The sequence below is a fragment of the Prosopis cineraria genome, unplaced genomic scaffold, assembly GCF_029017545.1.
Source record: "Prosopis cineraria cultivar Desert tree isolate PC_DT_omini unplaced genomic scaffold, ASM2901754v1 PC4, whole genome shotgun sequence".
Classification (NCBI taxonomy): Eukaryota; Viridiplantae; Streptophyta; class Magnoliopsida; order Fabales; family Fabaceae; genus Prosopis; species Prosopis cineraria.
In genome coordinates, this window is record NW_026555335.1 from 21,605,035 (window position 1) to 21,623,585 (window position 18,551).

An 18,551-nucleotide genomic window follows, 5' to 3' on the forward strand; every position below is an offset into this window, starting at 1 on the left:
AGAGTGAGAGGGAGGCCACAACAATAACAACCATATGACTAGGCTTTAAATACATAATCATATATATATCAATAATGCACAACTTGAGGTTATAATAATGCCAACCATGCACCCCTAAACCACACCATGTACCATCCTAATTTTCTAACTCTGTGTGTAACCTCTTCCTATATCCACTAAATATAAGAGAAGATTAACTAAATCACCACACTAATAACACAATTTACAATACAATATTTTGTATAAAAAGCTTTAGCCAAAGACTTGGTTTATTAAATTCATTGAAATCATAACACATCAAAGCCAAACACAACAAAAACAAATTATATGTATTCCTATGAATCATTGCATGCATTTTAAACCAAGAAATATGATCAAGTTAAGGGTCATGCATCATGGCAGGCAATACATGTGCCTTGACATGTGGCACAGAGTCACATACCTTGATCCTCTATGTCATGTGCCGCGGCATAAGGTGCCATGCATTGTGGCGCACAAATCCATTTCTACTATTGTATTTGATAACAGAAATGATGAACTTGTGGCATGCGCCATTTTCACATACGATATCCAATCAGAGTGATTCAAGTATCCACACAAAGCTTAACTCATAAACTAACTAATGAGATAGATTTAAACACGATCTAATAGCTTGATCAAAATTTGAATACCCAGGTGTAAAAATTTACTTTTTATAAAAACTTAACGCACCCAAGCGCTCAAATCAATCCCTAAATCTCATTATACCACACAAGGCCTTGAACCAAGTCTAAAAGGAGTTATTACACATGATTGACCATAATATATCACATATATACACATATATCAAAATTTGACCCCTCACCAGCCAATTTTCACATCCCTCAACTTTTCACAATTTAGCCTACTTGGCCTTTCTCACCATAATTCCACCACAAATTCACTACTCAAACATTCACAATACATACACAACCAAACCTTAGTCTTTGATTCTTATTTCACCATATATGTACACATGTGGGCTAAGATTTCATAAAATCACTACAAATTCACAATTTAAACATATATCTCTACATTCACCACTCAATTTTAGTCCATACAATTTATTTTATTACATATTTTCACACATGGGCTAAGATTCACAAAATTTACCATATTCATAATATTTTTCAACTTTAAACATTCAAAGCATGCATGCAACCCTATTACAACTTATATATATATATATATATAACATTCACATCAGTTAGTTCATTACACAAACTTAGAGGTCTCACAGTCACGACACCACTATGCTGATCCAAACTCTTTTCCCTCACCCTGATCACTGCTTTGTCCTATAAAAATATAACCATAATGGTGAGATAAAAATCTCAATAACAGAATAACTTACTACTGAAAACTATCATATGCAACTATATAAAACCATAGCATAATATATTTTTTAACATAGCATATATCACATATTTCATTTCAAACCATAATAACATATGTCAATTCACTCTTTTTCCACTTATTTTTTACTTTTCACCACTTTTTCACATATAATATGATCACTACCGATTGAACCTCCAAATCACCCTGACTTAAAACTATAGACTCATCTTAGAACAAAATACAACCTCATCAACCTTAAGCTTAACTTTAATAGTAAAATTATCCAGCCAAAGTTGTTCTATCATATTTTTAAACTATGGTTTCTCCTAATACACACAATAGGGTGTCATTAACTCTAATACCATATCACACAAATACTAAGGAATTCAAATCTCTAACACCACACCTTAATAGGCACTAAGGAGATAATCTCCAACATTGCACCTTGAAAGGTACTAAGAAGATACAATTCTCTAACATCGTTCCCTGTTAGGTAATAAGGAGAATATGCCATGTGGTCTTATCACCACTCTCCATATGATTGGTTCAAAAAGCATGATCATAGGGGTGGGAGTTCACTCATGTGGAATATAGTAAAAGATCATATGGCATCATTCTCCTTAGTGCTCGATAGGGTATGATGTTGGAGAATTTGCATTTCCTTAGTGTCTTTCAAGATGTAGTATTGGAGATTATCTCTTTAGTACTTATTGAGGTGCAGTGTTAGAGATTCAAACTTCTTAGTATCAATACGATGTAGTGTTAGAGTTAACAACACTCCATTGTATGTATTGGTGAAAATCATAGTTTAAAAGTAAGATAAAACACATTTGATCGGGTAATTCTATTACTAAAGGTGAGCTCAAGGTTGATGAGAGTATATATTAGTTTAAGGTGAGTCTATGATTTTGAGTTGGGTGATTTAGAGATTTGGTTAGTAATGATGAAGCTAAATGTTAGATGTGTGGTGAAAAGTAGTGAATTAAGTGGTACAAAGTTGCAAAAGAGGTAAAACGTTATATATTGATGAGGTTTTAAGTAAAAATATGTTATATGCTATGTTTAATTATATATTATGCTATACTTATTTATGGTTGCATGTGATAGTTGATAGTAGAGAGTTAGTTTGTTATTGAAATTTTTATCTCACCCTTGTTGTTACATTTTTACAGGATAGAGCAGTGAGCAGGGCAAAGGAAAAGAGTCAGGAATGACATAGTGGGTGTCGTGGCTGTGAAATCTTTAAGTCTGTGTAATGAACATTATTTTTGTGTATGTTATGTATATAAGTTGCTATAGGGATTTACATGCATGTTTGAATTGTGCATTGTAGGAAAATTGTAGTGAATTCATGAATCTTATCTCAAATGTGGAAATATGTGATGAAATAAATTGTATGGGCTATGATTTAGTGGTGTACTTATTGTGAATTTGGATATGTGTGATTTTGTAGTGAAAATGTGGTGATTGTAGCATAAACTAGTGATTTGTGCATAGTAGTGAGAACATTTGTAAATGTTGAAATTGGTCGTTGATTAGCCAAATTTTGATACATGTGTATATATGTGATATATTATGGTTAATTAAGTGTAATAGGTCCTTTTGGACTTAGTTCAAGACCTAAAATGGTTTAATGAGATTAAGAGATCAATTTGAACACTTGAATGCGCTAAATTTTCATAAAAAGTGACTTTTTACATTCGGGTGTCCAAATTTTAATCATACTATTAAATCATATCCAAAACTATCTCATTGGTTAGCTTATAAGCTAAGCTTCATGTGGGTGCTTGAATTACTCCGATCAAATGTCGTATGTGAAAACAACACACGTTAGAAGTTTGTCATTTGACAATAGCAAAAATGGGCTTGTGCACCGCAATGCATGGTGTATTCTGCCATAGGGCATGTCATAGAGAAGGTCAAGGCATGGGGCTCTGTGCTGCATGCCGCAACACATGTGATGTACACCATGACATATGCCCTAAAATCTAACCTTATTTCCTTATTTTAATGGCATGCAATGATTGATATGAATATATATGATTTGTTTCCACTACGCGTTGCTCTAATGTGTTATGAATTTGATGATTTTGGAAAAAAAGTTTTGAGCCTAAGCTTTTCAAATAAAGCACTTGATTATTGTTTGGTTTTATTATGGTGGTGATTAAGTTAATCATTTTTATATCTAGTAGATATAGGGAAAGGTTACACACTGGACCACAATACAAACAACCATATAGTCGAGACTAAGTGCATGATTATATGCAAACCTTATACCCTCTTATTACCTCTAAAATGAAACTGGTGGTTATTTGGTAGCTACATCCTTTACAAACTAACCTAGCCTTCCACTTGTGGGGAACTACCTAGCTAGGGTTAACTCACTCACTTCTGTAATCCAGTTTCCCCCAATACTAACAACTATGAGGTGTCATACCCCTAATCTAGCCCCCTCATGAATCGGTGGATACTAGTTAGGTTTGAGTTCCTCATAAAATAAGTAGAACAATCTCAAGTCAATCATGAGACAAGAGCTATCTCCTAATTCCAAAGGTTGGTGCTAAGGTAAGCTTCCAATTCTAACGGTTGCTACCAATACCATATGGGTTTAATCAACTACTCCTCTCCCTAGCAAAACTCCTGCCAATGATTATGCTATACACGTATATCACATATGTATATACATTCTAATCAACCATTCATATCACGAATCCACATATCCATACTCACACCTAACTCACTCCACACACCAACTAGTACATAATCACATTTCCTCATTCATCATCACTATTAGCATGTATATGAAGATACAAATAACTTGCAACAATAATACATCACTAACCATGCCAAATTTACATCATGAGTTTAAAAATATTAAACATGTTTCAATTCAACTATTTTAACAAATAATCAATTAATATTCAACTATATAAACTAGGTTTTCACCAATTACCTCAGACCTTTAAAAGGTCAAAGGTTACCCTTCAATCATAACTTGCTTTCCGAGCTAAATTCAAGCTCACCAGTGCCTCGTGAGGTTAGTCTACAATTACATTAACACGCATCACTAATAATTATTAAAATCACCACTTCAAACATCTAATTGTGTACTTTGATAACTAAGTTTCTCAACTACAAGATCAACCTCACATCCAATGAGTTCCTTAACTCCCATTAACTCATTTAGCTCTCAACAACTTAAATAATTACTAGTATATCATCCAATAATCCAAAATCATCATTAATGTCATAAATTACTCACTTCCAACTCTCAAGTTTAAACACTTTAATCATCCAAAACTCTCAACTCTTAAGTTTAATCACCACATTAGGTTTAATCACCACTTTGATTTTGTACTTTAATAACTAAGTTTCTCAACTACAAGATCAACTTCACATCCAATAAGTTCCTTAACTCCCATTAACTCATTTAGCTCTCAACAACTTAAATAATTACTAATATATCATCCAACAATCCAAAATCATCATTAATGTCATAAATTACTCACTTCTAACTCTCAAGTTTAAACACTTTAATCATCCAAAACTCTCAACTCTTGAGTTTAATCACCACATTAAGTTTATTAACTCTCATAACTCTAACTAATACTAACACAATCCTTAATCAATATCAATGGCAACCAGCTGCCTCAAGCACCACCATTTATTACATTTAAATGCATAAATTCATCCATAATTGAGAGCCCACTTTCATGGATGCATAAAACCACTATCTCTAGGCTTAGATAACTCAAAAAACTCTCATTAACTCCATTTAAATTAATGGGTTCAAATCTAAAGTACCCAAGGTCCAAAAATCATCCTCCAACCATAAACCTTAACTTAAAAATGGTGTAGAGAGGAAAAGAAATGGTAGGGGAGGCTTACCTTAGTGATTAGAAGCTCTAAATCTTCCCAAAACAATAGAAAAATCATGCCCTAGTAGAGAGAATCACAATCCCCTTCATTCTCCTCTTTTTCCTTTATTTTTCGCACACACAGATGCCTTTTTTAAGTCAAATTTGTGACATTATGCTGCAGCATAAATGCATTATGCTGCAACATAGTGCACAGTTGGCTAAATTCTAATTTTCTCTCTTCAATTTGAGCTCAGGTGGCCTAATTCTTTTCCGAACACAATCTAATGACTAAAACCAAACCTAGTAGGCCTATTAGCCATCTCTAACTATCTTCAAACTCATTTATACTTAAATTTACATATTTATGTTTCATTATCTTAATTAATTAGGGGAATAATTTTTTTTTAGATGTTACAGTATGGGTCTAATTCAAGCATGTTTTGGAAGGGAGTCACACTTAAATTGAATCATAAAAATCATTTAGTGAAGAAGGAAGCTTCCAAAGGTTGTTTCAAGCGTGTTTTGGCATTAACACATGCTTGAATTGGACATTGAAGCATTTTAAGGCTGAAACATGATTGTACCTATTCTAAATCACGCGTGTATGAGAGGTATTATGGCACAAAAATTGTAAGAGCTATAACTCATTCAATATAAATTCAAATCTAGCAAATTATAAACCATTGAAAATATCTTGAAGTCTAGTTTTCAATCAAACAAGTTTCACAATTAAATTCAATGTATTTTATGAGATGTGATCAAAAGAGTGACAAAATGTCAAAACTTAACACTATGCAAAATCAATATCTTAGTACTTAAATTATGAAAATCATGTATTTCTCAATAGAACTCCATTGTGAATAAATTAAATATAATTGAAAAGATAATGGAGTCTACTTTCAAATGAATTATGTTTCACATAAAAAATATATGTACAGTGAGAGATATAATAAAAAAAGTTACCAAAGGTCAAAACTAATTTTCTATAGAATTCACATTTCAAAGCATAGAATTGAAATGTTTATAACTTTTTCAACTTAACTCCATTTTGAGTGAACAGAACAACTTTAAAAATCTATGGAGTTATTGATCAAAAAATTTCAAATCTTTTGAGGTGCAGATGATCAAAGATCAAAAATATTATTATGAAAAATTAAATTTCACTCTTTCTCTTAAGAACTAAAATACATATTTTGATTTAAAATGTCTTCATCCAATATTACATATCTAAATCAATGAATTTAACATAAAGACTTCTATCCTAAAGATATTATACCTATCAAATTTAAAGTTTCTAAGGTGCATCCAAGTTTTTATGAATGTCTTCATTCTTCTTAAACTCTTATTGAATCATCCTTCTTTTCATCTTTATGTTCTTCAATCTTGAGTATAGTATGCTAATGATAACTTCAATTTTCTTCTTCTTCATACTCGCTCTTATCTTTACTCTAAACAACCTTTAATGATATGATATGAACACAATGATTAGTCCTCCTATTAGTATGCATAAGAGTAAATACAAAAGTTATAATATCATACATATGAAAAGTCTTATATTTTGTAAATACCAAAGTTATGAAAATAATACTTTGAATACTCTTTGATATATAATCATTTTAGGATAAGGAAAAATATCATAGTATAGAATAACATTAATACACATAAATCATTTTTTCAAATCTCATGTAATATGGAATGATATAGGTAAAAACACTTTAAAACGCTTACTCTATAGTTATAGTTAAGTATTGTATACATGAAAACAATAGGCATGAGTATAGTTAACTAATTTATATTTGTCATCATCAAAACTTAAGCTAAGCATAATGTCATAAACTATTATGTCAAACAACTGTAACCCAACCATGGGAATTTGAAATTATATGATCCATTGTTGAGTTGAAAAATGTTGTTTGAAATGTTCTTGATATGGTCAAGTTGTTCACATGAGCATTGGCTTTGGTGTTGGTTTTGTATGGAGAAATTTTTGAGGAAGTGTACTTTTTACCCTTTATAGCTTTTTGCAGATAAAATCCTTGCATCGAAATATTTTTGTACCAAACTGAAGCCATTAACTAGTTTAAGTGATAAGTTTTATGTAGACACTTGAATCATCCAAATCAGATGTGTGTCACAAGTTATGCATGTTTAAAGTTTCATAACACAATTCATTCTAGTTTATTTGCTTATCCGTGTGATGCTCTGCGACGCATTCACTTATATGTTTCTCCTCACTGTCATTCAGCACGGCATGGATATTGTAAGCTACAGGGACAACACGCAAAGGACAAAAATGTTCCTGTCTAAAAAATTGTTTTCAAAAATGTCCTTTTAGGTATTTTTACCCCTTTTCAACAAGTTTTTGGACAATTTGTCTCCATAGGAACCATGCTTCACTATTATTGATTATTTCTAGACATTATTTCAGATTTCAAACATTTATTTTCAAGGGGTTCCCATTTGGTACTCATTTATTCAACTTAGTTTCTTCCTAAAATGATAGGCTTGATTTGTTATATTTAATTTTTCTTACCATGATAGATCATTTCTTACCATGATAGTTGACTTTGAGAAATGTTGTGATGGTAATAAAAATTCTTTTTTACCATGGTAATTTTTCATAAATTTGTTTTGACTTTTAATTACTATAGTAGTCTCTTTTCTACCATGGTAGGGTTTTGAAATACTACCTTTTGTTCTTTCTACCACAATAAAGCTTTTATTACCATTATAGGGTTTAGAAAAGTAAATATAATTCTTTATTAATATAGTAGACACTTTTCTACCATGTTAAGTGCCTACAAGTTGAATTTTTGACTAACTACATGTTTATTAGGGAAAAAAATCTGTTTAAAAATTTAGGGCATTACAATGAGCATATACGAGAAAAAAGTGAGCATGGCACTATTATGAAGAAAATGACAGAAAATTGTTTGAGATAGTTTAGACACATATAGAGAAGGCAGTGAGAAGCATCAGTAAAGAAAGTGAAATAGATAGCTTTGAGTCTTTATAAAAAAGGCTAGAGGAAAATCAAAGAGAATACTTATAAAAGTTGTTGAGCGAGACTTTTTAATTAATAATATTTCTAAAAGCTTGGCTGATGATAGGGTATAATGACATCATGCAGTCCATATAATCAACCTCACTTAGTAAGATAAGGCTTTTTTTTTTTTAGTGTTTGAGGTGTAGAAAGACAGAAGTGTCCCTACCTCTATCTTTGCTCACGTAAGATGAAACTTACTCTTGTTCTCGCTTTTTAAGGATGTAAACTTTTCCTTACCTTTTGTAGATCACCTAATATAGTTCTAAATTATGATTGAATTTAAATTCAAAATTTAATAAAAATTGCTTATTTGTCACACTATTAGTAAAAAAAAGTAGAATTAAGAGTCACTTTTATCCTTAAACTTTTCACATAGGGTCTGCAAGTAGGGCTGCACAAAGACAGGACGGTACTGGACTTCACCCTAACCCGAAGTCCGGTCTCTTTCATGAAAAAGACTAGGTTAGGCAACCCGTAGTCTAGTCTTGTCCAGTGATAACTCGAAGATTAACAGGACCGGACTTGGTCCATAGGACTGGGAGACTGGTCCTGTCAGTCCAGTACTCACTTAGCTTTTTTTCCTTCTTTTTATTCTATGAGAGGCAATAATCCATTCCAACATAACAAACTCAATTAAGATAGTAAAAACACTTATAATAATAATAAATCCATAATAATTTCTAACAATAAGAAAAAAATATTTCTGTTATAGTCTAAATTATTTAAATTTATAACTTTAACAAAAACAGTACTCAACAAAATTCAACAACACTATATTACAATAATAATTTAGAAACAAACTTAATAAATCTTTATACAATCATCTCCTTAGCATCAATTACACTTTAAACATTTATCAAAAATAAATTAATTATAATTATAATAAAAAAATTAATAGGACTGGACTGGACCTAGTGGTCCGGATGCCTGGTCTCTTGTCCAGTCCAACCCGAAAAAATAGTCTGGTCTTTTTAGTCTTTTTGGTCCTGAAAGACTAGTGACTATACAGACCGAACAAGACTGAGACCATCTCGGGTTGGACTGGACCAGACAGGACTGGAAGACTTTTGCACAGCCCTATCTGCAAGTGTCCTAAACTTGATTTTGAGTCATTTTTATCTTTGAACTGTTAAAATTCTTTGCCTCATTATCTTAATGTTAACACACCACTTGTTGATCATTATCTATTTATGTGGATGCATTTTGCTCACTTTTTTAAGCCACGTGACATCCAAGTGGACGCATTTCAAGACATGTCTGATTAGGTTTTTTTTAAAATTTATAGGAAAAAATGACCTAAAAATGGAGTTCACTAGGTGTCCATAAGCAAATATTTCGAGAGTAATAGTGCCCATATTAAATTCTGACCAAGCATTTACTTAGATGTCACATGGCCCAAAAAAGTCAACAAAACATGTTCAGCTAAGTAAACAGCCATCAACAAGTGGCATGTGAATGGTAAGACAAGGAGGCATAGAGTTTTAAGAGTTCAAGAGTAAAAATTATCTAAAATAAAGCTCAAGACATCCCATATTCTATGCAAAAAGTTTGAGAACAAAAATAACCATTAACTCTAAATAATATTTGATGCAAAATAAGATTATCTGGGTGTTAAAAATGGAGTGAGATGTGGATAAAGGCCGAGGGATCCAAAATTCTCCCAATGTCTGAAAAAATATTCAATTTTTAAAATTCTAAATATGAAATATTCCCCAGTGAGTGTCTTTTTAATCAGTCAATTGTACATAATGTTGGATAGGGCAAAAGTGTTTATCTATTAAGTGAGTCCATGTCTTGCATGGGTAAAATTTGTTGTGAATCAAGTTTAATATCAATCAATTAGAATAAATAATCAAATCAAGTAAAATGGACTTAATATCCTCAACAAAATTTCGTAGTTCAAAAAATGCAAATTGAAACAACATGCTGTGAGAATTACATACCATTTTGGTCCAACAATGCTTGAATTAATATTAATCAACAGCATTAAATAGGATAAATTGGCTCACTGGCCAAAAAAAAAATTGCTCCTAAAAAATATGGAATAAATTTTTAAAAATTTAAAAATATGGTCAATGCACATTAATATACAAGGAGTTTATCATTAAAAAAATTTAAAAATTTATAAAAAATTTATTATTAATATACAACGATATATCATTGTCACATACAATAAATTAGGTATAATGTAAAATATAAATTGATTTAATCTTTTAATATAGGCTAAATTTACAAAAACCCCTTATTAAATACCAGATTATTAATTCATTAAAAAAAGATTGGTCAAGCATTGTGAGAAGTAAAATTAAAGGGGAGACAAGGCTACTTTATGTGGGAAAAAAGTAGTTTGGAACTTTGTCTCTTCATTAATACTCTATCCAAACCACAGTACAAAGCATATAAAAATTATTTAATTTAAAATAAAAAACATTGATTAATTTTTATAATTATTTTTTAACAATACCCCTACTTTATTTATTATTCTACTTGAAAAATTGATACATTAAAATTTTAAAACTTCATAAATTTTTAGGAGTTAAAATTTTTACAAACTTGTTTTTTAAAATCGTGAAATCGTTTACATTATATTGTAATTCAAAGGAAATAGTTTACACGACATTGCAGGTTAAAACAAATTCAATTTCAAAGCTTATGGTCTCTCTAGCTAGCTTTGACGGAAAAAATTGATTTTTTTTTTAACACAAAATATGATATATAATATTTATTTAAGGAAACGAGTTTATTTTTCATACATAAAATTTGATTTCATTTTCTACGTTATTCAATTCAACTCTCTAAACCAACTGGTCCCAACATAAATCACCCTAAGCTTCAAGATTACAACACAAGGGACAACCACAAATGGCCCTAAAGGTCTATTTGTCTAAAATTTGTTTTTATTTCCATAAGCAGATACAAAAGACATTTTACACAAATATCTAATCTAACTACATGAATCAAGGACCTCATGCTACAAACAAGACAAAGAAAACCCTAATAGTGTGATTACAACACAACAATCTACGCACAAATGCTTCCTGAGAGGTAGGATTTAGCCAGTGAGAAATACTTTTCCTTCCGTCTTTTATACTCGTTGTACCGCAGGAAAAAATAACCAAGATAATCGAAATCGATCGGAGACATCTTCGCCTGTTTTAGAATGAAAAACACACACACACACACACACACACACACAGAGTCATGGATATGAATTATTTTGCAATAAGAAAAACTTATATACTTAACTTTATATGCTTAAGGTATTTATTTCCCATTAAATCAAGATATGTAAATTTTTATAAATAATTTGGTTTATAATAAACTCTTGTTATTAATATTATTACACATTAAAATCCACTTGTTATTTGATTAGATAAAAGTATATTAAATATATAAAACCAAATATAATTCTTACCCTATACAAGTCTAACAAGCCAGAAAGGAAAAAAACATTATACCTGAATCAACCCCCACAAAGCCCAGAAAACGTGAGAGGCTAATGAATATGTGTTTGCTTCAACATAGAGCCTAAAGAGATCTTCCTCAGCTACCTATAACATAAAAATAATAAATTAATAATGTAAATGCAGGAGAGTTAAGACAAGCTTTTTCCTAGCATGCAGTGTGCAAGATACGCCTGAACTAATGTTGAATCAAGTCCACGTGTTAATGTGAGGCGTGAGATAATAAGTCAAGAAAAATCATCAACAGCCTACAGAGATCCAAGATCCACCCTAAAACCGACCTAATTTAGTTCTCGGCGCAAAAAGGACTACGAGTGATCAAAACAGTGAATGATTACGTTATAAACCCCCAAGAAAAGATGATGGTGTGATATGCAGTCACTAACATTAGCCAAATTAATTAAATTGCTGTGGTTAATGATGGTCTGATGGAATATGGGAATTAGTATATCCTGAGAAAACTTACTGTAGAAGGAAACCTAATTTACTTTCATTTTTCATGATTTTATTTTTATGTATTTTGGCAAGTGGCAGAATGTTATTTTAACGTTATTTATTTTGTATGTTTCCGTCATTGGAGGGAAACTTTGTAAGTGGACTGGTTTATGTTTCTTTCATGAAAGAAACATAAAATAAAATACTAACAGTCTGATCGTTAGTGTGAAAAATTAAAAATCAACTATAACAGCCTGGTTTATATTTAATAGACTGCATCTCATTATAGATCATTAGCAATCTGAAAACGATAAAAAAGAATACTAAAAATTAACCTCATGTGTGTCAGGCTGCAAGTAATGCCTAAAAAAATGATATTGTTCATCCTTACTTGGATATCTGCATAAATAAAATGGCCAACAACCAATTAGAAAACTGATTAAGAAAAAGGAGAGAAACGAACGGAATGAGAATAGGATACAAAGACATACAAGTTGTAGTCACAATCCAACCCCGCGTACTCCGCAAAATGGTTTCCAATGTCAAAGCCTCTAAAGTTGTACGATGCATACTCATAATCAATGATGTAAAGCTTATCTGGAAATTTGAAAGAACACATATTCAATGAATTGTGAAGAAGAAAATACAAAAATGAATAACTTGGTCAGTTCAGCATTCTCGCTTCACGTGTGAATGTTGCACTTCATACGACAGATGTGAGCATCAGATGCATGTCAATCTCCTCCTTAGTTCTTATTATATAAATGGACATAAATGGTGTAGAGAATGTGCTCAAACACATGCAATAAGTTTTATTGCATGGTTACTATATAGTCCTCTTCTATCAGTTCAATTCCATAAAACTGAAAAATGGGTGCTATTGTACCAATCTCGTCATCCTTACTGTGAAACTAAAACCATTTAGCAACCATTGAATTACACAATTGAAAACACTAATTTATTTTTGGCAATCCAGCATGTATTATTGCATTTGAATTTAGTCTCACAGCAGTAACAAGCTCTGGCTTCCTTAAGATTTTTATTGAAAATGCACAAATGTTGAAAAGCAAGAAACAAAGAGAACATGAAGGTATTTAAACTTGCTCTGATAAAGGGGCACTAATATAATCTTTACAACTCAGAGTTTATACAGAAGATGCACTTCAAAAGGACAGATAAGAGAAGAGCATCAAACTATGCAGGATTCTAAAATGAATTACCAATAAGAAGCTCCCTAAAATATGAGCATGCTAAGGTCCTATCAGAACTAGAATTTTACCAAGACAATCAAAGTGGATTTTGAATATGCTTGTAATTGAGACCTGAGAATACCTTCCACTTCATTAATCATTATATTTCCAGAGAGCAAGTCATTGTGAGCAAAAACCACAGGAGAAGTCAGCCGATCAGTCAACCCCTGTTGCAATATCAAAAAACATATTTCAGTAAGAGAAGATAATTATCAAATTATTCATCAACTAAAACTGGTTCAGCTAAGGATTTCACGGTATCATTTATAAAGTGCATTTAAGACAAAAGAAAAGGATGGAAAAGTATGATGTGAGCAACCCAAGAGCAATGCTCTCCCACCTGCCACCCAACAAAAAAAAAAAAAATCCTATCTCAAACTGGACATTAACAAGATAAATTATAGCAAGTGCTTCTGCTTGTCCCTGCAGATACTTTCATTATCTGGAGCTAGCACAAGCCTCTAGAAATACTACAAGTGTAATGTTTAACACCATACAATAAAAATACTAAAGTCTGTCAAATCCAGCGATTAAGTAAACATTTCCCATCCAATGATCGTGATTAACTTCCTTTTCATCTTAACCCTTTTATAACAAATACAGAAAGATACAAAGGCCACAATTCACCAAATGTATGGCAGAAACAAGTACCTTGAGCTCCAAAATTGCATTGTGGACTTCCTGAAATGAAATTGTCTTATAAGTCATCTGCCTCTCAACATCATCAAATTCAAGAGCAGAAGCTGTAAAAGAAATTGCAAAATAATAATAATAATAATAATAATAATAAAGTAAAATAAAAAATTAGCAACTCAAGTACATGAAATGTCTAATTTTAAAGCATATATAGTTCATCATCCCTTCACAAGAGTGTCATGCAGTTACTATATCCCTAGAATTCAATTTTAGTGATGTCAGTCTTTAAAAATTGAAGTAGTTCTTTTCAAATCTGGCAAAAAAAAAAAAAAAGCATGTAGGGAATGAGACTTGATAAAATATGAATCCCAAATATGTGCATGTATGCATGCAAGATGCCAACATCCGTAAGGACCCTCTACTCTTAGGCAGCTCGCATGGTGAAATATATCATTTTGCTTTCAGCCAATACCACTGATGGAATACAAAAGGCAGATCCTACTCAACTCAATAAATATCATAACCTATTTCTCTTAGAAAGCCAAATATAGGTAGGACGTAGTTGAAGGGACGCCTGACAATTTGGCCAAAATCAAAGGAAAAGATCCAATTAGTAAGCCCCAAGATATTGCCTCCAGTGCAGAAGAAAAAAAGTAGTGAAGGAGTCCACTAAGTTGTAATGGCACAATCATGAGGATGGCCACTCTATGTGGGTAAAGAGGCTGCTAAGGAAAAGAACAGAAGTGTAAACCATCAGGAAATGCAAGGGGAGCCAAGGGCTTGGAAAGTGGGCCTCTGTCACAGATTATGGAGCAGACTGTTATACCAAACAATAGCAGACCTCCAGATACTAGGGAGAATAATGGAAGGAAGATCAGCATGCTTTAAGACATGACAGAAACTGAGCTATTGGATTTGACAATGAGGAAGGAAGATGTAAACAGCAAGTATGAAGAAGAGAGAAGCCAGGCTGCTTTTGACGCAGTGAGTTGAGGTGTAGTGAGGAGCAAATCCCAATTTTTAATAGAAGGTAAGAACTCATCTATCATGTCAAGGTGCAACAGAGATTATTGCATTGGATGATGATGTCATACTCCAGTTAGCTTTTAGGGAAGCAAATAGACGTGCCAATTTTATAGCAAATGTAACCCATGATTCAATTTTAGATTTCTTCCTGTATGATCAATCTTTCCCAATTTAAAAAAGAAAAAAAACTATGCTAATCAAATTCACTCCAATAAGATGTGACTCAACAGTAAGGATTAAAAAGAATATAAAGCCATTAATTATATCATAGGGAAGAATAAATAAAGGACCTTGCTTAAAGAACTTGAAGATATCATTCCATAATTGAGGTTCCTTAGAACCTGGAACTTCCAACTGATGAAATCTTTTCAATTGTTTTGCAATTTTAGCCATCAACTTTGGCTCCCTCATGTCTGCCATTGAAATAATGCATTACTGATGTTGTTAAACATGTTGAAGTCGGATAGGTAAAGAGTTAAAATGTACATATGCTTAAATTCACTTATTAGCAGTGAGGAAAAAATTTAAATTCAATTCAAACTAAGGTTGGTTCAAAACCCAATCAATTCAAATTTCAAAGTCTTTTGTCGTTGGCAAATGCAGGATAATCAAGTAACTCTACTATCAAATCAGCTTTCAATTTGAGGTTGTCCAACAAGAAGTCTGCCCATAGACGATACCTGTCAGTCAAAAATGAAATTCCAATGTCCGCTGCAGCACTCTTAGATCTTATATATATAATCTATAAGAAGCTAAGCCATAAATAATACAACTTATTGCCCAGATTTCATGCAATGCACAATATACAATATTTGTATGGAGAATCACTATTTACAGATGTTTCAAGTTTCAGCCAAAATTTATAACGAACCATGAAAGCCTATATCTGATTATTAAAATATTACATTGACTTTTTACTAACCAAACAATGTTATTGCCTGCCCTTCCAGCAGTTTTTCAAATATGTACCTGATGGAGATAGAGTACGTGCACTGATAAAAGATTGCACCAAGCCATTTCCAAAAATTCCAAGCCATTTAGCGCCAAATCCTGCAGCTGAGATGTATTTGGTGGCCTAAACACAATATTTGGCTAACTATTACAAGGAAGGGCATACAAGCGAAAGTAATGGATAATATATGCAGAAAAGTAAAAGATTTTTGGGCATTTATATGCAACTGCACCAAGTTTTGTTTCTGACACTGATCATCAATCCCATTAACCTATTATGGAAGAAGATCAAGTTTACATAAAAACACTTGTTCAGTTGTTTGTAGATGTTATTCTAACTTTTTTAATGATAAAACAGGACAAGAAACGGGCATGAATTGGATATCCATGTTACAAGACACTGAAATTCTGAGTCCCAAAAACTGAAAATAACTTAAATATTGTAGCAAGATCTAGGAATTTATGTTCAGCTATTGCAGCACTAAATTCTTCTGACCTGTTATATAAAAGGGAAAAAGAAAATAATAGAAGGAATTCATTGAATTAACTTTGCTGAAGTCTGGTTATCATAATTGAAGTTCATAGTAGCATATAATTGGGGGGAAAAACGTAAAAAACCTAATCCAATAGACAATGATCAGATGATTTAACTTCAATTAGTAGAAAAGGATTCAATAAACAGAAAAGGACACAGAATATCATCATCGGAACCATTGCCATGAGCATATCTACTGTTTAAGCTGTCCTGTGACTCAATTAGTTCTTTACCCTTACAAGAATGATAAAAGAGTCAAATAGCCAACTGGATTCCAATAGAAGATTAACCACACAATTTAATATTAGCATCTAGTAGACAGTCTAACCTGCAATTCCCGTTCACGATTGATGATATACTCAGTATATGGTCCATATAATCTGACGGTTATAGAGACATCATTACCATTTTCTTCCTTCACCGAAACCTTGAGTACTGAGAATTATTGATAAACTATCAGTTAGGCAGTGCATAAAACAAGGGGGGGAAGTACGCATGGATATGAAGTGATTTAGTAACTTCATTTCCAAATATAATACTCAATAATTTTTGAAATTTAATTTTTCTTCTGAACTTATTTTATTAAGTAGCAACATAAAAGAAGTAACCTATTGTTAATTATATTCTAATAAAAACATCACTATAATTTAACTTATTCTAGTCAAAATAAAGCATTCAATCTTATCTTACAAGCAAAGAAACATTATCCAATAAAGAACTAAAGAAACCAAAAATTCTTAACTGAGAAAACAAATAAAATAAACTTGAATTTCCAACAACAATCACTATTGCAGGTACCAATAAGGAAATAACTCACACAAATTTGTAATGCCTCCAGAAACTGTCTCAATATCAAAGCAAGAATCATCCAAATTTGACCACTGCTTGAACATATCCTTGCAAAGCTCGCTGCAGAATCACAACAAAATGTAACTTTTACATTTTCTCCACAAAATCATTATTAGAAAGACGTAAAGATAGTATCTGAATATAATTGGGGGGACCGGGAGAATATAGCTGCCATGAACTGACTTCCACTTGGAATGAAAGCAGAACACATTTTGTGAAGTAATATAGATTTCTTCTGATAGAATACAACTGAGGGAAACGACATAAATCACAACCAATTACAATATCATGTACCATATTCTCATATTTTCGCGACAACCAGACGCATGAATCAACTACAATAGAAAGAGAAAAAGAAAACCAAGAAATCCAAAAGACTATGACGCAAAAGAAATGAGAACGTTCAAAAAGACGAAGGATTAAAGTGGTGAGTACAAACATGATGCGAGGATTCATTTCAGGAGGAGAAAGGGACGGATCGATCGAGAGAGAGGAGGAGAGAATGTGAGTGCCATGATCTTGGCAAGCTCGGTCGGCAAGTTCCATGGCGTCCCAGGTGTTGGCTGCACCCATGCGATTCACAGTGCGAATCAAGAAGAAGAGTAAAATGGATTTCAAAGGAAAGTGAAATCCGCAAAATGGAATTCAAGATCAAATGCAAAGATTTAAGAGAACCAGAGAGAGAGAGAGAGAGAGAGAGAGAGAGATTACTCCTCCCTATTTTTCTCTGTTCCCCTCTTCTCGGATCCCTCACCTTTCAAAAATGGGCAAATATAAGATATTTTGAAAAGATTAGTGGGACACCACGTGCTTCAATTTTTTTTTTTTTAATATAAGTCAATATTTCATTAAGACAAAATGAGTACATAAAACCTGCAAACTAAAATGCTAATATAAAACAAGTTAAACAGTGATAGGAGGAAATAAACAAGAACTAGACAATACTAATAGACTCAATCGACCGATGAAAACCATCCCACATGAAGTTACACACATTAACCCAACCATTACCGTCATGAATCAACCATTGAAGAAACTTGAAAGACCTTGCCTCATAAGTATCATCTACAATTATGTCACCCTGACCAACGAGCGTGTCATGAATGACGTAAGCACCCCCATGGGTATTGACTAAGAGAAGCC

General features: G+C 32.3%; 1 protein-coding gene across 1 annotated transcript; it reads right to left on the reverse strand.

Moving 5' to 3' along the window:
- Positions 1 to 11,113: 11,113 nt before the first annotated feature.
- On the reverse strand, positions 11,114 to 18,149 carry LOC129309847 (probable ethanolamine kinase). Its single transcript, XM_054951594.1, has 11 exons — positions 17,848 to 18,149; positions 17,377 to 17,468; positions 16,888 to 16,994; positions 16,043 to 16,148; positions 15,364 to 15,486; positions 14,063 to 14,154; positions 13,494 to 13,578; positions 12,653 to 12,758; positions 12,497 to 12,560; positions 11,721 to 11,813; positions 11,114 to 11,412 (listed from the first exon to the last, which is right to left on the reverse strand). The coding sequence occupies exons 1-11, from the start codon at positions 17,979 to 17,981 to the stop codon at positions 11,284 to 11,286; spliced, it is 1,131 nt and encodes a 376-aa protein (XP_054807569.1). The 5' UTR covers positions 17,982 to 18,149; the 3' UTR covers positions 11,114 to 11,283.
- Positions 18,150 to 18,551: the final 402 nt, after the last annotated feature.

Bases quoted from the DNA above. Each gene is read 5' to 3' on its own strand.
- LOC129309847 (XM_054951594.1), bottom strand. From the start codon at position 17,981: ATGGGTGCAGCCAACACCTGGGACGCCATGGAACTTGCCGACCGAGCT. The intron at 16,995-17,376 runs GTGAGTTATTTC...AATAATTCTCAG, and splicing joins TGGAGGCATTACAAATTTGT to TACTCAAGGTTTCGGTGAAG. The intron at 16,149-16,887 runs GTTAGACTGTCT...TATTGTGTTTAG, and splicing joins ATCGTGAACGGGAATTGCAG to GCCACCAAATACATCTCAGC.